Here is a 21,648-nt window from a genome sequence, read left to right as displayed (position 1 = left end):
TCGAAGCGCTTCGAATATTCAAACGACTTTAACAACTATAACTGCTTTTCGCGCCGCCGCGCCATGGCTTCAGCCTTCTGACACGTTTATCAAATGAGACGAAACGAACGCGCTATTTACGCGAAAGAAAGAATAGGAAAGGTAAGAGTCTCTTGAGTTAACGAGTACGTACGAGGAGCGAACGACTTTATAAAGCACCGCATCCATCATGCTCGGTACGTGTGAACGACAGTTTCAATCTCGCTAAAGTGGCGGTTTGGTGGTCATCCATTAGCGTTCAAGATCTCGTACTATACACGGGTCAAATGCCTCGCGCTTCAAACGGCCTCAAGGGAATTTCTATCGCTATCGTTATCAACTGATTAGATTCAGATCGAATCTCTCGATGCAGGACGGCATTACGCGCAACCGTCATCAAACATATTTTTCACAGATTAAATCGAAAAGGAGACGGAGACGACTTCTGTGCGCAAGCATCCGAGACGAAAGATAAATTCCGGAAGCAAACAAAGGTATGATTCGTTTGAAATGCGACCACAATTCTCTTAGATAAGTTTTACGATTCGTATCGAGCACAGTGCAAGTGCGCGATCAAGGTCGTAACTAGATTTAATAGATCATAAGAAAGCCATCGTATCCGCATTTTCTGAAACTTGTTACAAGGCAAGATAAAAGCGGAATGCCATTTCCGTTCAAGAGAGAAGGAGATAAGTCAGTTCGCGAAATGCTAAAATTATTCGCAGACATTCACGGCGTGCCAGGCACTCTTGGACGTGTCGCTTCGCCGATTCTTCAAATGTCACTGCGACTTCAAAATGCAATAACTGAACTCGCAAACTTCCAAAGAGACGCGATGATTGTAAGACGAAGAAAAGTTTTCCCTCGTACTCTTCAAGTATATCGATCAGCCAGGGTTGCTATCGGCATTTAGGGCGACAGGTTACAAGCAAGCACCGAGAAACATACGCATCTAGATCGTTCTAGTTACATACAATAATGTCTCGTACAAGCGAGACAGATCGACCCGATAACGAGTCGATAAAATGGATATCGCTAAAATGGAGAGAAATCCACTAGCCACTATATTCACAAAGTCGCTATTACACCATGGAAATCTTGTTCCTGATTTTTCCCCTAGTTTAAGATTAACCGCGTCACGCCGGTCGTCAATTTGAATAAATTTTTCTAACCCATATATATTCACTCTTTTATCAATCAAGATTTTTATACAACCATTTTGTTAGTCTAATAAGAATTTGAGAAAGTCCTACTTCTAAGCCTCTAAAATTTGAGCATTTTTAATTCACAAAGGTTTTCCATATTATACAATTTTTTATCAAAAAATAGAACATCTTTAATAAATCATGATATAAACTGTTCAATATCAGCAAAAAAAGTACCAAAATAAAAACATATATTTGATTACAGCTATGTATAGTACAATATGTTCAAAATCTAAACTAATTGTGCAAGTAGCTACTTTATATTCATGGTTAGATCTAATTGCATTGTTATACAGACTTTACGATTAGTACAACATGTTGCGAAAGCGAAACGTTGGATATAAATGAGTTAACATTCCCGCGGCGTATACAATTTCGGGAATTAAAATTTTAACTGAAGAGCATCCAATCCATCATAAATCTCATTATATCCTTCAGCTCATACACACGTATCTCTTAACGCACGTATCTCTTTTAATTTATATCTACGGCGTTTGAGTTACAACGTTTTTTCCAAGCTGACAAAGTAATCTCGCTAAGTCACGCCTGAAGGGTTCCATTGAACATCTCGCGCGAGCCGCGTTAATTCAACCACAGAATATTTTCACGCGGCACGACAAGAAGCCGTGCTCCACTTAACAAAGTATCCACGAGAAGACGTTCGTCTGACAACACGTGATAAAATTCGCACCGGTGTCACGTTCACCGCTCGCTGGAGCTAAAACTGATCCTGAATTAATGCGATAATAAATCACACGAACTTTAAGAGAGGCTGTACGCGCCTAAAGAAAGTGCATGTGCTCATCGCCTGCCTAAATTTATCATATTACCATGTACTGAATGCCCGAATCCCTGTCTATCCCTTTCATATCGCCTCAGCGACGACAAGGACAATAACGAAAACGATGACGATGTCACGATGATGGAAGCTTTATCTTTCATCCCCGCAAATCTTCCGCAATGGAATTCGCATATATCATCAGTAATAATGTCTCCGACAGTCGTGTACACCTGCTTTCTGATCGCAATCCTCTTGTTCGAATGAGGCGCCAACTTGAGCTGTTATTTCCGAGAAAAATACGATACATAGAAAGATCGATATTATTAAAATATCTAAAAATTTAGCTAGATGTAAATCTGAAAATGATTTTGTTGGTCCATCAAAATAATTATGTAGTACGCTCAAGCTAACTGCTGAAATGTCAAAACTTTTTGCAATATTGCTCATCACGATTGAAATTTCTACATAATTATTTCGATGATCAAATTTATTTTCAGACGTGTATCTAATTAAATTTTTAAATGCTTTGAAATCGTTCTTTCCGGAAAAATCATATTATAAAACCCGAGCAGTTGAACAAACATGATCGTCGATCTCGTCGATGATGACGTCGCCGCAAGTAATCTCCCGAGCGAACAAATTTTTACGATTCTCTATTCTTTTCCTCCTCTGAAAAATCCAAGTCGTTTTTCTTCAGAGATCGATTCTTCTTCTGTGTCTGTTTCTGTCTCTGAAACTTCACTACTCATTTTTCCCGTTGAAGAATTCATCATTCATCCCGTCATCCCAAGTTGTATTTCATTGTTTAAACGATGCTTCTCTTGAATTGTTATGAACGACTGATCGTACGCGTCATAAAGATAGGTCAGTTTCTGCACGATGAGGGGTAAATGGGAAGCATAATAACATTACAGAGATAGCTCTAGAAACAAGCTTGAATTCTCCGAGACTACAGTTTTCCCGTCGCGAGACAAATTGGAGCGTTCAACGTCAAGAAAACCTGTAATGCTTCTTTGAGATAACGTGTTTAAAACATTATGAAGTTGAAATTGTATGAAGAAGAGAATTTACAAATGATTTATAATATTATAGGTGTAATTTTTTTTTTTCAAATTTATCAATGAATTTATGACTGTAATTATAAGAAATTATAAAAAAATAGTTAAATATAATTAATCTTTTATTTTTATTTCTTTTCAACTATCTATTCCACTATTATTCACCTAAACATAAACAAGTGTTTGTGTGTAGAGAAATATATGCAACATGTAAACACATGTGAGTGCAGTATGATGAGCTCGAGTTCGTTTACTAAACTCAAATGACTGTGCGGATTAGCCTCAACCCCGCAAGCTGTATATTTATAGCAATGCTCTACGGATTATGTAATTAGAGATTTAGACAGCATTTGAAATTTACGAAGCGTACAAATAACATTTTCATGCCAGATTCACATGAAATCATATCTATCAATTAAATCCAGTCAATTAAAAACTAACATGTTCAATATTTTTATTTTAAAAAACAATTTTTATTATCAAATTTATAAAAAGAGAAAACATTCATAAGAACATTTATTTTTATTTTATATATATTTTATGCATAATTTACTTGATATTCATTTTTCTAAAATTTTTCAAACACAAGTTTGCAAGTATTTACGTTAGTATATTATTTTTTCGTTTTTACAATTTTATTCTACACATAAAAGGCTAATCTTTAATCATTAACACAAAGCTCGACATAAAAATACAGATATTAAGAGCTTAGCTTGATCAAGGCCTAAATCTGCAAGAAGTGTTCTACTAAATTATGCGCGTGTCATAAACTTGGCGAGAATCAGGGGCATATAAGCACGCGACACGAGTGCTCATATTGTAACACAAAAAAGTTGGAAAACATAGCTTTAGCGATTCGTCGGGTATCTGCAAGCATGCGCCTGCCATCCACTAAAGTGAGAGGGAGAGAGAAAGAGAGAGAGAACATAGAGAGAGGGTTGATCGCAAGTAAGCAGCACGTGCGTAACAGTCATCCTGGCGCATTCGCCAGGACCGCTTGTATCTCGGAAGTTATCTTTCCATTATCGGATGTTACAGATCATTACTCGCGCAATAAACATTTACAATCACATTAACACTCGTATTCGCATTTCGCCCGCGAAAATTCTTAAAATTAGCAGTTATATTATTGCTTCGTTACATTTTTCATTACGAATATTAAAATAAATTTAAACATTTTATTCGTGGTGGTAGAAGGATTCCAAAGTAATTAACACATCTCAGATTTATTTTTTGATTTATTTTAAACGCACACTCCAGTGGAAATATTTAGAGTGAACGTCGCAAACGTCCGGTGACACGTATAAAATATGCACGATTATCACGAAGAATTACTGTACGATTACACGTATGCGCGTGCCCTGCGCGTATATTGCATCAAGAATGCGACTCATTTACACATTATTAACTCCCGACAGATTCTATTAGCGATCATAATTCCTATTATTTCCACAAGGATACAAATCGTCGGTATGGCAAGGCGAATTACTAAATCCTCACCTTCGAGGACGAGAGTTATCTATCCACTAAAGGATACAGGAAAGAATTTTACCCAACAATGTGTTCGCTCGAGTGGACCGTAAAAAATTCTAACATTCTAAAATTCTAGCATGACAATACACAAACATAATAAAATGAGGCACAGTAGTTCTTGGCCCGATCGAGCACCGCAAAAAGTGAAGGTGCGCGTTGATCCCTTATCTCGTGCTTTTACAATTATCCCAACGAGCCGCGAGACGATATATCGATTGGAACAAACTGCACCGCGATCTAATTGCCTGGAAGAAGTCATCCTTCTAGATCGATGTGTCCCAGGAGGAGTCACGTCCGTGATGATAAAACGAAGATTAATCGACGGAAGGTCATCCATAAATAAGAAACCCGCGAATTTCTCTGAGAATTCATCCGATGTGACTAACGAGACGAATATCATAAAAAATACGAGTCGATATTTCATGCCGCGCAGTCTTTCTTTAATCGAGACAACTGCAACTCATCAAAACTCGGTCATTGTGTTAGGAGAAAACATCGTCCGAAATCCATTGAAATGTAAATCGGACTCGCTCGAAAAGATTAATAATGAAATAATGACGCGAGATATGAAAAGAAACTCCATCTCAAGAACTACATCAGATATAGACTTTTCAAAATTGCTTTCGAAAAATGTATATGTTGAGGAAGGAAAGGAAGCACTCGCGCAACTGAAAAATAAATCTCCTTCATTCGCAGAAACGAATGCTTTTGATGTTATAGTAAATATTGCAAATGAAAGTCAACACACAGTCAGCATCGCGCAAACAAATCATTTGCAAACACGAGAAACAGATGAGATGAGAAAAAAATATCAAACTCTGGTTTCGCCCACATCCTCAGCGAGACACACATCTTCGCCACCGCATATCAAGGTGGTCGATTATGACGATTATGTGACATCCATGTCATTTTCATCGAAGAATGATCTTCATGCCTGTCCAAAGTGTACGTCCGAGGGTGTCCTTCGCTCGCAGATCGATCCTTTTCGTTCCCCTTCGCAGAACAAGAAAAACGATACCACGAACGCGCGTGGTCTTCTGATCGAACGTGAAAAAAAGGAAGTCGAGAAGCATCAAAGCAAAGATATTTGGTACGAGGACCATCTAATCGGGGAAGCAAGAAACGTGGATAAAGATGGCAAAAAACTGCAACAACAAAGAAAAAATTACGACTTGTCGCCGATGCGACCGGCAATGGACTTCAGAAAGGAGGCTACTCTGAGACGACATTATTACCCCGAGGGAGGTTGGGGATATGTCATTGTCACGTGTTCAGTATTGGTGCATTTCATCGGGGTGGGTCTGCAACTCGCTGCTCCCGGATGCTGGCATATAACAGCCGAATTACAGTTCCAACATCCTCCGTTACACAGTGCAGGTATGAAATCTGATATTCTTAATACATTGAAAATTAACTTTATAAACATCTAAAACTTGTAACGTAATAATACTTATATATATATATATATAACGTAATAAATAAATACAATTTTCGATAGATATAATAAATTTGATTAATTAAATCTCTATGTATTTTGGCAACATGTTCACATCAATATTCTACTCGTTGATCATCAGTTATTATCTACATATTTTACATGCTAATTATGAATGATAAATTTAACGCAAATTTAACGCAAATATATTTATGAAAATTTTGGTTATTCATTAATATTCTCAGATAAATCTTAAATATAAATTAAAATTTGTTTAAATTAACTGCAAATTTGTTTAAATTAAAAATAAACTGCAATACGTTATATTGATTTCTGATGTTCATGTTGTGGGAAAAATGTCTTATTTTTACTAAATATTTTTTATTACATATTTGGTTAAAATAATGTCACACTTTCTATCTTTCTTGAACAAAATCATTTTTCATGTTTTTTGCGAACTAATAGCGGTCTATTTATCATCATAGACGGTAAATAATCGAAGTACATCGAGATAAATCTTGACGATGATAAGTATCCTAATTTTGACCTGGATATGTCTCCTTACGGATGATATTTTGATCACGTAACTATTCATACACCCTCTCAAATCTGGTCGTATCATAAATTATATACCTAATACTACGGACACATTGGACACAGAGCGAAGAGATGAAAGCTTGAGAAATCCAGATCTTCAATCAATGTGCGATATCTCATAGATACTGTCTATTATATTTATCATCTATATTTCATACTTTTTAATAAAAATGTATATAAATTATTAAAATTACTTTTCTATTATTCACACAAAGTTAAAAAATTACACATTTTTTAAATAAAGAGTTCGTACCAGTGGTAAAATATTATATTTGAGAAAAATGATAAAAACAATAGAAAATTTTATTATCGCCAATTTAATATTTTAATATCAGTATTCTAGTTTAACGCAGTGAGAGGTTGTGATTTTCAATTTAAGTTTTATCCAAAATAAAATCCGTACATATAGATTAAATATTGATGTAAAAAATAAGTTTGCTTTTGTTACAAAATACTGAATAATAAATGCAAATCAGATCTACATATATTTTGGTGAAAAATTTTAATTCTATTACTATTATGTTTCACTAAAAAAAATTACTATATCTCAATAAATATATTTTTTTAAATATTTGTAAGTAAATATTTACTTACAATAAATAAATATACTTTACTCAATGGAAAAAAATGATAGTTAAATGATTCTTGTATCAAATAAACATATGTTATTCAATAAATGTTTACTCTTACTAAAAAAATATTTCTTAAGTAAAGTAAATAGTAAATTTTTTTTCAATGTAATGTTTATTTATCAGATAATTCAATGTAATGTTTTATTTATCATTCTTAAGATGAATGCAGTTTACATAACTTGACGAAACTTTATTACATAAGAATAAAATAATTGTGAAAGTTTTATCTAAAATGAAATGTGCCATCGAGTAACATTAAAAGGAAATAATGCTTACTATTTCTAAAGAAACTCGGTAACTGTAGTCGAAGTTGGGATCAAAGTTATACTCAACTTTGCACCTCTGACACACATTGATTTTCTTGCCGCGTTTCCCACGGGCCAAGTTCCAATGGATTGACCGCAATTTGTTTGCCTTGTCATGTTCAAAACGCAGTTTTTACAATCTCTACAGAATCTTTTGATTCTGACAAAATAAAGTATTTCTTTCAATGTTACTTTTCATTAATATACATCATTAATATACTACATCAAAAAGATGTATTAACGATATATTAACAGTATCAGTTAATAGCAGTCTAATTAAGAAAAAAATAATTTTGTTAATTTTTAATGATAATATTGATGAAAAAAATATTTTATTGAAACAACAGTATAACATTATTTACTTTTATTAATATATTATACTATATTATGAATCAACAAAATTAATCAATTTCAATTAAACTGCTATTATTTACTATCAATAACATTTTTTGCATATGGAATTTTAAGAAATTTTTTTTCAATTATATATACAGGAAGTAAGAAAGTTTTTGATCGAATAAACAAAACAAAATCTTTTTTATAATAATAAATAAATATTAACTAAGATAAAAAAAATGAATACAAATCTAGAAACGAATCAAATTTCAAGTTTGTATCAACTAAGATTATAATTTCATAATAAAAAATTTAGTAAGTTTTTTCAACAGCAATAATTTTTATATATATTTCCGCATCATCACTTATTCTGAAAACGTAGAGATACTTTTCAGCCGGGCCTTATATTTTCGGAATTAATGCATACGAAAGAAGAATACTTCCCATGCGTAACATCGTAAAACGTACGTGCGAGAAAAATCAGGACAACGAATCGACAGTCGAAACGCGTCGCGCGGCTCACGTTCGGCCTAATGCGTGCAAAGCATTGCGATGCATCTACGAAACATCACTGGATTTCACACATCGAGGATAGTTCTCGTTCGCAATCCACCGATGTTGGTGTAACTTAATACTCGGTTTTATTTGTTACTAGGCACCCTTTCACGATGAATCCAATTGCAAAAGTGAAAAAAAAAGAATATAAATAAAAAAACTTGGGAAATGTGGAATTGTTACAATGAATGAAAAAGTCCTTCGCATTTTTAGTGTACCTGAAAAAGTACTTTGCATTCTTGGTGTACCGTTGTTACCATATTACGCGTAATATCCGTAAGTACTCCATTGATAGTGAATTTTACTTACTTTAAGAATAGATAAGAGCGCGAGATAAACTTATCATAAACGCCTCTTTTAAAGGAAAAACATTAAATATGTACGAAGACTGCCTTGTTTGTGACTCATTTAAATATCGCGATAAATAAAGCGACGCGCGACGACGCGTAACAGTAACATAACTCGATTTCGAATCATTTTCTCAGCACGAAAATTCAACGGCTGAGACATCCGCTTCAATTGTAAGAGAAATGTTTGAGAAATGAACCGCGAAATGGATGAACAAGCTGACTCGGCGAGGTCGTGCGAGGAACCGGCATATCGCAAACGTCGCCGCTCTTACAGCGCGGCTATAAGCGAGGAGAATTCGCTCGACGAAGATGACAACGACGAAGAGCCAGAGGAAAAGGAATCCTATCCCCATCGTGACGGTGCAACGCGAGCACGTTGCTGCCGGCAACGCGAATGCATCGCGCGGAAAATATCCAGTGTGGAATCCGAGACCCGCACGTCGACCGAGAGCCTCGTTTCGAAACGGGCGTCGACGAGAGAGTCTTCCGGCGACATTGCGAAATCATGGAGCGAGATCGAGCTGCCCGAGTTACTGTTAACGCATCCGGAGATCCTATCACGTATGATGCGATGCCGTTGCTTCCTGGAGCAATTCTCCGCGTGCCAATACCGGTGCCGTTGTGTTCAGTGTCAGTACCAGCGCCGGAAGATTTCGTCCACGTCCTCTTGCTTCGCCAGGGATTCGGTTCAAGGAGTTGGCGCGAGGCGGAAGGACTCCGGAAATTCCGTGTCTACTTGTCAGAGCTTCCTGCCCCCTTCTTCCGGCAGAAACTCCGTTGGCAGCCTCTACGTCGACATCGGGGACAACGGGACGACGACGATTCAGCGTCGGCACTCGATTGCCGCCGGTCCGATACCACATCGTCGGTACTCGGATCAAACGCACTCGTTGCACGGCTGCAAGATCGGCCGCGTAGATAATCGCAGACTCTCCGTGCAGCCGCTCGTCGGTGATGCAATCGGAAACTGCGAAGGCACCAGAGGTGCCACAGAACCAATCATCGCTAGTAATACTCGTCCGCGAACATTTCCGAAAGCGACAGTTCACATGACACAATCAGTCATTCCATTTCATCCTGAGAGTACCACGTCCATCGATATTAAAGATTCAAAAAATAACAAATCCCGAACCACTAACGAATCTAACAGCGATGCACATCTCGCTGCTAACAAAAAAAGTACCAGTGCTCTTACTGGCCGTAAAAATAGCGCTCTTCCGATTACACCTAAGATGATGAGAAGGCGATTCTCCGAACAACTAATTCTCGAGGGAGGCCTCGGCAGCGTTGGCGAATCTGAGAATCTGTTCGATCAACTCGAGAACGTGGAGGAGGCAGAGGAATCCTTCACTGCGATAAACGCTCGAAAAAAAATCACGCTCAATAAGCATTACTACCCGGAAGGTGGCTGGGGATATGTTATTATCATAATAACGATTCTCGTGCACCTAATCTCTCATGGGCTGCAACTGGCATCCGGCTTGCTGATGAATCCGGCAATGACGCGATTTGAGCAGACAATTGAAAACTCAGGTACAGAAAGACATTATTGATTTGCTTAACAATCAAATTGACGCTAACATATTTACTCGTATTTTATTGTTTAATGAGAGATGTCAATTATAACAATAAATAAATTTATAAAAGACAGATAATAATTTATGAAAACCGTGTTTTCATGCTTTAATGATTGATTATGTAATTTTACGTGAAAATTTTCACGTTCATTTTTTACTTTTCATTTTTCATTTTTTATTAATCAGGATTTCGTGAAACTTTTTACGCATAGCGATTATACATACAGCTTGGAGATGTACTAACTTATAAGTCGACATTCCCACAATACATTAACTTTCAAGATTAATTTCAAGATAATAGTATCTATATCTGTCAAGATAATCTATCAAAGAACATAACATGGCTAAACTACATTCATTCTATTTTCAAAATATATTTATTAATTTCTCAAATTTCCTTTACCACGGTTCATGGCAAAAAAGTTCACGTAAACAATTTCATATTTTCACGGTTGGAAGAGTTACATGACCTCGCGATCGTGGATGATCGTAAAGTTCACGTAACTTTTTACTTTTCACGTTTCCGTCCTAAGGGAAATGTTACATTGCCCCCTGATTGCGTATTTATCATCAAATGTTCGTCTCTTACGCTAAGAGAAAAGTTTTTATGACTATAACTATATAAAATAACTATATAAAATATTATAGTGAGAAGCTTCATTTTTATAGTCATTACTGCTGTAATGTTAATAATAATAATTATATTTATAATTTTGTTGGATATATAAGTACACGGTTTTTAAATGTATCTATATTGACATATAAAAGAAATGGTATAAACATTTCTATCAAATTATTTGCCTTTCAGATCTTTAATTTTTTGCCAGCATAAGGATGCCGCGGCAAAAAAATATTTCGCAGCCAATTTATATTATTCATATCGAAATCATCACTTTCAAATCTTTTAAGCTTAGCACGTTCTTTCCGATAATATTATAAGTCTCATAAATTATTCTGCAAGTTGCTTCACTGGCAGTTTTATCCCAATAAAAATAGCATAGAACAAAATATTAATGTAATAAATAATAAATATGCATTTTTCAACGTTTACATTAAATATGTAATTAATTGTTTAATTGTAATAAATCAGCATCACTAATGGAAAAATAATTGGAATTGGAAATACACTACTTAAATACATCATTATTAGTATTATCTAAAATTGATCGCGGGAATTTTATTTATACATTTAATGCTCGTTTCTATCAGTGTAGATTAATCTTAATCTTGATTTAATTTACTCTTATTTTTTTTAATTCTAAGAGTTAGAAAAAGATGAAGAGTAATAAATGAACCGAGATTAAAGTTAATTTACTTTGGTGAAAACAGGCATTAGATATGCGTAAGTTCCCACGGGCAACTTAGGTGGTACCAACAATGGTGTATTTAAATTTCCGTGCTCAATTATTTTTCCATTAGTTAATTAATCTGCATGATAAGGCAGACATAAGATGTACCAAAAAGAATTGTTCTAAAAAACGACGATAAAATTATAGCAATTTTCAAACTACATATTTTTTTTAGTACATAAAATTATAAATAAAATTATTATTATTGATTTTATAGCAGTAACTATAGTTATAACTATAAAAATAGAATTTCCTTAATTAAAATAAAATAGAGTAAACCATATTATATAATTATTTTACGATGCAATTATAATCATAAATAACACAAAATTTTCTCAGAGTGCATACGTTAATTACAAATGTTAATTACAAATGCGATGTACGCATTAAAAATAATCAGAATCAGACTGACACACTTATTAAAAATGTATTAAGAAATGTAGGTCATAAATGATGCGTAAGAAATGATTAATTCCTATCATGCGTATATTCGTTCGTAAAAAAAAATTAATAACGCGACCGTGTGCTTTCTTTCAAAAGATATATCTTAAGAAATTTATGATGTTCGTAAAGCAAAAATAATAACGTAAGACAACGTCTTGGCACATCTCGTTCCGCGTCATAATTAGTAAATCCAATCAAGACAATGTGCGTTCGACAGGCGCGCAAAATCAGGAGAACTGACCTCTCTTCTCTACAGAAACTAATCGATCACAGTCGAGTGAGTAACCGAAACGAGGTGAACATATACGTCATATTACGGTACTCGTTAATATGCAAATGTACGCCACCCACGTTGATTAATATCCGGTCAAAGACACGTTGTTTGTACTCTGGCAAGACTTTACGAAATTTTCAGTAAATTGCAAGAGAGGAGATATCCAAGATATACATTATGTAAACAATTCGATATACCTGCAACGACTGTCGTCCAAACGGTACTCATCTACCGTAAACTATGTTAGAACAGCAGAGTACAAATTTGCTTCTATCTTATGATCTGTAATTTAGAGCACGCGTCTATACGCATGTATGTAAAGTGTCATGCACAATGTGGATACAAACACGTCTGTTAATTACGTCGCTAATTAGATTAACGCGATCATTGATTAAAATATTTATTACATCATATTAAACAATATTACTAAAGATAAATGTAAGATCATATATATGGCAAAATCAATTGATAATTTTAGCAATAGATTAATATTTATAATCAATAATTCAAAATGCACATCATTTCGCAGTGATACGAGGAATAAATTAATATAAATTATTTATGTCAACTGCAGAATTTTATAAATATTATTTTACACTTATAAATTCTCTCTTTGCAATTTACATTTGTATTTTGAGTATTTTATTTATTTATAAAAAATTATTACCGTGTTTTGCTATGAATTAACTCAACATTCACTTTTCTATTAAAAAAATGTATAATATTATATATATTATATTTAAAAATATAAAAATAATGTACTAATTTTTAATTTAATCTTTAATTTGAAGGTAATAATAGGTTGAATCTATTTACACAGTTCTTTTGACACAGTTTCGTAATATATCAAAAGTTCATCAGTGATAAATGCGCGAATTATAATTAATCAGGAACTATTTGTCGAAGAGAATGTTAAATCAGACGAAAATTTCAACATAATGGAAAACGGAATGAGGTAACAACTCACGACGGAGTATTTAATCAAATGGTAAATTATTCGAAAACACTTCATCGAGATAAACATTTATCAAAAGAAAAAAAAATCATAGAAAAGAAAATTGCTCTAACAGAAAACTTTTTTAAATTATCATACGAAAAATTTGATATCGCTTGACCTGCGATTTGGTAGATGTGATTTGTCCATGTCCAGTTAATATAAGTTAATATAAGTGGGTCAGTACTCCTTTAATGAATTTTTCATTGGATAGATTGTCTGTTTCATCATTTCTCTTTCAATTCCCGTTTCTTCGAATTCTTGTTTTCCCTATCGATTTTTATTATAGGTCAGTTTAGTTTTACCAATTTTTATTTCAATAAATTATTGACATTCACCTTTTCATTACAAATGAAATATGTTCTCAATAAATTCTCTGCTCGATAAACTTGTTATTTTGCTGAATTGCATTTCCACGAATTCTGTATATATTCGCTATTAAAACGAGAATATTTTTACAAATATAAAAAAGACAAATATTTTCCTAGTTACAGAATCCGCAAAAACCGACAAGTCGCGCATAAAAACTTCTGGGATTCTGAGAGAATCACTGGATATGCATCATACTTAATTGACTATAAATGCTTAATTGACTATAACAAATCTAATGTCGCTAAATAAATCGTAGCGAATTAATCTTGGTTTCCCACCAACTCAAACTTCTAACCTACCATTACAACATCATGTAATGAAGTCATTTATATTAAATTTGCAAAAATATATGTAATTTTGAGGTAAAATCGTAATTAAAGTACACATATAGTTAATATAAATAAATATAATTCTTATACGTAATATTTAATAATACGTATCATTTTATGCAAATATATCTTTTAAACAATATAAATGTGATAATCAATAAAATAATAAAAATTTGCGCACTGTGATATTTATTTTGATAGATAAATGTAAAATTAGATATGTTTCTATGTACAATATTATATTATATATTATGTAATATTATATGTTTAAACAAAAAAACCACTTGATTCTAACAACCATTTTTTGATAAAGTAGATACTGCGATTCTCTCTTGCTTGTAGACCATTTTATCAGCTTATACTAACTTACCGACAACTCGAATTCTACATACGTTTACCGAGAGTTGATCTTTTTACAGAAATATTCTGTTTCAAACAATAGTTTTTACAAAAAGCAAATTATAAATTAACATGCTCTAATCTTGTTTTGAATTAAATAAGTTTGTTTATATGCATGTGTAAAACTAAAGCTAATTAAACTCATATTATAGTTACATGTACTAGCTGTCTCAATAATTTCATGTAGTTATTCTGTGAGTTTCATTTTAGATTTGAGCTACATTTCTAATTGAACAAATTATTCTCTTAATATTCCGTATATATTAAGAATTATACAAACAACTAGTAATTTTTATTTGAAATTTGTTAAATTTATATTAATGTATTAATAAATATGTATATATATTTACTAATATATATACTATTCGTGTCTTTATAAACATATATGTTCACATAACTGAATAATAAGTATTAAAATTATCAAGATATATATCAAGAATATATATGTATCCAATTTATTAACACTAAAATCACTAAAGCAGTTCAAATAACTGGTTTGTACTTTTTCTAAAAATTACTCAAATTTATTTATGGTGCAGTGTTTGATCAACTAGAAAAAATCTAATATCTTTATGAAAATCGTAAAAGAATATAAATAGTTAATAATCCAGTATAACTTTTACGATAACCACTAGCCAACTATGTAATCATTAAATTTTATTGTCTCTCATCAAGTGTCATAAAGAATGTTGTCAGTCAATGCACGATCTTTATCAAATACCCATTCTTTTATGTGCAATAAATTTTCAACTACCATTCTAGATAATAATACTTTTGTTTTACTCAAGCTCGATTTGCGTTTATATATGGAATTCCACGATATCATGAAGGATATTTTTACTTCATTTTACTAGATGCATTTTAATTTCAACGAGGAGTAAAGAAACAGCTATGATTATTTACAATTTTTCGTTTTTATAAATCCGTTTAGAGAAAAAATAATTTAGAAAAATGAGAGTATATACGGAAAGAATGATTTTTTTACTGTAAGTATCAATAAATTTAGCTAAATATTGATCTGAAAGTAATTTTATCGAACTCTTAAAATAATTCGACCCGTCATAAATTAAGTCATAATAGCAAATAGAAATTCATGCTAAAAAAGATAAAAAGGATATATTATTTCGCATGACATCTGTCGAAGCTTTATATTTATCATGTTTAACGATGCCTAACTCAAATGTGTTTCTTTTCGACGTCCAACGAAAGGAAATCACGAGAAGTGAAAAGCTTGTTGCGAGCGTGACTAATGGTCTAAGAGACACGTCGATATATGTCGTTTTACTCTACCGAATCACGAGAGCGAGCAAAGACAAATGCATCTCATCTGTCGTGAATGCAAAATACTCCAGATTAATAGATACCATAGTTCGCTGTCTACAATCACGTCCATGCTTGCGTTTTAAAATTAGAAAGAGAGAAATATTATATGAAATCTAAGATACAAATAAAATATAAAAAAACATACATATACATTAAAAATTAAGGGATCACCTTTAAAAATAGGCAATGTTCAAGATATGTACAACTTTTTGAAAATTTTGTATTTATTTAAAGTTTTATCGAAATAACTCGAGTGATTTCCTCTAATTTGGAAAAAGATTTGTTCTTCAACTTCAATACCCTGTATCTTTGAAATTGAGCTGTTTTAAACATATAGTCATATAAAGTTTTGAATTTGTGTGATAAATCATTCATTTTAAAATCTTTTAGAGTACTTAGTATTCATCATATATTTCTACAAAAATTGCTAAATAATTAATAAACAATTCCGATTAATAGACTCTAGTCAGATATTATTATTTGTTTATAAATTTACATTTTACATATTTACTTTCTTTTCATTGGCTCAATTATTACCTAATCAATCAATATTTGCATATATCGTCATTATATACAAGTTGCATCTCAATGCATTCGAAATGGCATATAAATTGCAGCTGTTTGACGTGCATATATATATATATATATATATATATATATATATATATATAGTGAAATGATTAATTCATCATCATAACTAAGTTATTGAATTGCTAATTGCTGTGATATATACACATTCCAATGGTGGACATTTGCATAATTATGCAGTACGTAATTATCTGAGACGTACTATGTTAAATAAGAGAAGACACGAAGCTTCGAATAACATTTTAAAGGAGTTCATAGATAGTCGCAGTAACAACCATAAAATCAGATATGTTTGCATCAAGATGATATAAGGAGAACATGCAACTAACGGAAGGCTATAAATTAAAGGCTATAATAATCAGATGAAGATAATGTTATAAGACGCAACGAGACACGAAAATGTAAAAATCTAAAATTAAAATGCATCATTCAGTAGTCACAGATAGCTATAAAAAAATCAAGAATATCTGAGAATACTCGGCTGTCGTGTTGACAACATATATTTCATTCTTATATTGAAGACGTAAAATTAAAGAGCAAACGCAAAGACAAAACGAAACAGAAAGATCGTGCAAATGCACTCAATTAAAATTTAATTTTATTGAAAATTAAAAATGTAACTGTGTTGTAACCAAATATAACCAATTAATCAGTCGAATCATATTTAATTAATTAATCATATTGATAACTGCATAAATAAATTTTGCAAATATAACTATATTTCAATGTATTCACAAAAAACAGTTCTGCTGAAAAAAATATGATACTTGCATTATACTTTTGTTGGTTCAAAATAAATATGTATGTAGAATGCTCAAACTGATTGTTATCAAAATCTTTTGATTACATATATGCGATTCGCGAGTGATGCATTCGTTGATTTTTGTGCTATGAATTTATAAGTAATGGCAAATTAGCACGCAATAATTAACAAACATTATCATGTTTGATTGTAATATTATATATGTTTCTACATAATTATTTTGATTATTCAACAAAATTATTTTTAAGTTTATATCTAGCTAAATTTTTAGATTTAGCAAAATCATTCTTTTCATGTATTATTTTACTTCATAAAGATACACACACACACACACGCGCGCGCGCGCGCGCACACATAATATAGATATAAATATGTATGCAATAATATTTGAAATAACATATTAAATAAATAATATATTAAATTGCATATAAATAGTAAAAGTATTTCTGTCAAATAAATGTTATCACAGCATGTTAAAAATTGTTTTCAAAAATTACGTTACAACGAATAGTTCGAATTATAAGTTTAATGGAAATGTCATATAAAAAGTACGTCTAAATTACGATATTTGTCGATTATTTGTCATAATTATCGTGCTAATTTGCCATTACTTATAAATTCATAGCACAAAAATCAACGAATGCATCGCTCGCGAATCGCATATATGTATAAATAATTTTGTGCAGATATCCTGTCGCTTGCACATGCCGTGGTGCTATAAACTTTAACGTCTCGCGAATCAGCAATGTATCTTCTTAAGACAGAAGAAGGATGCAGCTTGCGCCGTTGATTCATCCCAACACGAATACATACTTCTTCCTCTCAAATGTCAAATGTCTCCTTCCTTCTCGTTCTCATAAAACTTTATTGGAACTAGTGGTTCTCTAGTATATACGAAAGTTTATAGTTCGCGAATATGTCCGCCATGTACAACGGCAAATGAAATGGAATTGGTGAGGTCGGTTAATGACATCCGAAAGCATGTCCGCGATGACGTCGCCACGAATGCTCGATCGACCACGCCTGACCGAATCAAGTTTTACTTTCATTCGGTGAAAGTATCCCCCTGGCCGGATCTTCGCGCTCGCAACGAGTTTATCAGATGCGTGCACTTTTTTCCTGTTCCTTTCTTCTATCTCCACCATCGCAGCATAATGCTCACCGAGTAAATGTTCCTTTCTTGATTCCTTCCGAAACAATCGCCTTTTTTCAGAATCGCGAATAATATTAGAGCTACAGCGATTTCTGTAATATAATTCTTTACAAATCTCTTAAAAGCATGATATTTAATATTAAGTTGCTATTCATTTACTTACATTAATTGTTTTATGATAAATCTGATAAATACTTTTAATACGCAAAGTAAACTTTTTATTGTTCAAGCAATTAAAATTTATTATTTAAAAAATTAAATATTTAAATTTCAATCATTAAAATATTGAATTAAAATCTCGAATTATTCCCACTCATTCCTAAACTCTTATTTAGAGCAAAACTAAATTGTAATAAACTCTTATAATACAAAAATATTGCATAAAATATAATGCAATATATATTATACCTGCAATAATAAAAATATCAAACAAATATCTCTATTAATCGCAATTATATTTAATAAAGATCACTCATATATAGAAAGAATGATTGTGTTAAATATCTAAAAATTTAAGTAGATACAAATCTAAAAATAATTTTGTTAAACTATCAAAATAATTATATATTATAATAAACTCAAGCATGAGAAGACAATGCTATAAAAAATTTTCAGATTTTTAACAATCAGTTTAAACGTCCTACATAATTATTTTCATAGTCAAACAAAATTATTTTCAGATCTATATCGAGCTAAATTAAAAATTTTTATATGCTTCAGCAAAATAGTTTTTTCTATGCATATTTATGTTACATGCTCATAATATACATATATTTATATTTACATTGATATTTAAGCTTTTTAGTAATACAAAACGTTAAAAGAATTTAATCAAAATTTAAAAAATTAAATTAAATAATTCAACGCTTACGTAATGTCTGCATAAACTGCATCGCAATTATGATAGATTCTACTTTACTGGAATCCATTTGGACAAATGGAATTTAAGAAAAAGCGTTTGGTAAAATATTTCCTTTGTTTTCCATCGACGTAATTGAAACCATTAGATCAAATTAGGAAAGCAAAACGCAAACGATTAAAACTGTGTAAACTGGCAAATTTCGCAGTATGTACATTTATGTAGATACACAAACTTCTGTACTATACATTAAACCGCTAACTCTGTTATTTACCGTACCTAAAGTTATCTCCAAAAATTAAACTAACTATTATGTATATTTGCATGACATAAAGGGGATATGGCTAATGCGCTATTGACCAATGTAAAGTGGGATCTATAATATAAGGAGTCCTAATGGTCGTAAAAATCTGAAGTCGTAAGAAATCGATCATATTTGATTTTTCGCACATTGTGATTAAGCACTTTCTTACAAAAGTGATATAACTATATAAGAAAAATTAATTTCTCAGAAAGGGAGAAAATTATTTTTCACCTTGATAGAAAATTATTGACTAATCAAATCTCAGCAAAGAAATATATCATTAACATGATCAAATATCATTTGTGTTATTTTCATTTCATAATCCTCAAAAAACATTCCTTTTTCCTAAACTGCGTGATAATTTTGATAATTTTTAAAAACTATTTTTTGAGTGTGACGTTTTAACGATTTTTTTATGCGTATATGAAGTAAATTAATTTATTTTTGATAGCTGATAGTTTATATCTCATTCATATTCATGTTCATTCATATAATAATTCGAAAATCATGTGTTTTAAGTTGCGTTATTTTTTAAATAACGAAGCGATATGTATATTGACAACATTCACAACTCTCTTATACATATTTTCACTGAGCCGGTTTGAAGAACTGATACTGATGGATCAAAGTTTGCACGAAAACGAAAAACTTCTTTTAGTAAACAAGTTAAGAGTTTCGTTTTTTAAAAGCGATTCTTTGATAATACTAATCAATACCAAACAAAAAATTGACAACATTAATTATATAATTTAATTACTATAATAATTTTGTTTTTATTATATATATATATATATATATATATATATATATTATATATAAAATTTTTTTGTTTTTATTATATATAAAATTAACAAACCATTAAAATGTTTTCTTATAAAAAAGAATATACAAAAATTGCGAAAATCTTTCTACACACAATTTTAATGTGACTGCAGAGTATATGTTAACTATTTCAATAAAAGAACAGTATTACTTGCATAAAGTCTGTGAAATCTTTTTATATTCATATTTATATCTGAGGATCATTCTTTCATAACTTTTTGTAGATAACTTTATTCTCTGAAAGTAATTTTTCATAAAATACACAAAATGCAAAAGTATATGGACTCAATTCATAAAAATCTACTGGACAAAACGAAGCTATTTGTATCCTTGCGAAACTCGAGCAAGACTTTCTTTATGTCGCTTTGTAAATCGCATCCACGAAGCAGAATTCACATTGCTCTAGTATGTGGCTCGAAGAATCGTGCGATAAGAGATACGAGAAAATACCGTTCGTTCGAATGCTTCAACAGTATAATTCTTCGTCTGCAACACGAATTCAAAAACAACACAAGCACATTCCAACGAAAAGAAAATTCTTTAATTCCAAAAGAATATTTTGTCAAATTGATATAAATTGTAAAACTAAATTATATATAATTTGAAAAATAATTTTTATCAAATTTATGCTTCTTAATCATTGCTTATTTATAACGACTAAAATAATTACCATCAAATAAAATAAATAAAATATGTACTAAAAGAAATATCAAAATTTTGACTTTAATTAAATAAATTTGTAATCTCTCTCTCTCTCTCTCTCTCTCTCTCTCTCTCTCTCTCTCTCTTTCTCTCTCATTTTTAAATAAGTCATGTATATTAAATTATCATATTGCAAAATGGTAGTACACTATTATGAGTTTAATAATTAATTTTTAACGAACACGCAATTAGTTAAAAAAAAACCTGTCATATACAATTCATAAAACGTAAAGCAATTCGTTGTTTCGCACCAGAAATTTGAAAAGACAGACAAATTTCATTAATCAGCAATGGGAACGATCGATTCGCCAATTACGCATATGTTTAATCATGGGATGACTCAGAATATATGCCGATGGCACTTAAAGAACTAAGCGGAATATGAGGAACATTTTACGAGGAACACTCGCCAGCGGTGACGTTTATATCGGGGGAACAGTCTGGCACGACGGAAATGAACCGACGTACGTCGCCCGATATATAAGCGAAGATATAATTACGCCATATAATTTATATACGCCACTCGCATGTTCATGATACACGCGCTGCAGTGAGAAAAGAGCACGCGCACCGAAGAAGAACGCATGACAC

At 31.8% G+C, this 21,648-nt stretch overlaps 1 protein-coding gene and 1 long non-coding RNA gene across 7 annotated transcripts in view; one reads left to right on the top strand and one right to left on the bottom strand.

The window, feature by feature from the left end:
• The window catches only part of LOC147910252 (uncharacterized), a 322,413-nt gene that overhangs the window by 176,905 nt on the left and 123,860 nt on the right, over positions 1-21,648 (bottom strand). The gene's annotated exons all lie outside the window — the stretch shown is intronic.
• Positions 4,015-21,648, top strand: part of LOC105150071 (uncharacterized) — a 74,829-nt gene continuing 57,195 nt past the window's right edge. Inside the window, exon 1 of the mRNA XM_087404678.1 lies at positions 4,015-5,972. Coding sequence (XP_087260804.1) covers positions 4,673-5,972 — 1,300 coding nt within the window. The 5' untranslated portion in view covers positions 4,015-4,672. The remainder of the gene's footprint in view (positions 5,973-21,648) is intronic.

This window comes from Acromyrmex echinatior, chromosome 3 (assembly GCF_024713525.1).
Source record: "Acromyrmex echinatior isolate Ae372 chromosome 3, ASM2471352v2, whole genome shotgun sequence".
Classification (NCBI taxonomy): Eukaryota; Metazoa; Arthropoda; class Insecta; order Hymenoptera; family Formicidae; genus Acromyrmex; species Acromyrmex echinatior.
The sequence above is the reverse complement of the archived record's forward strand: the minus strand, read 5'-3'. Positions and strand labels throughout refer to the sequence as shown.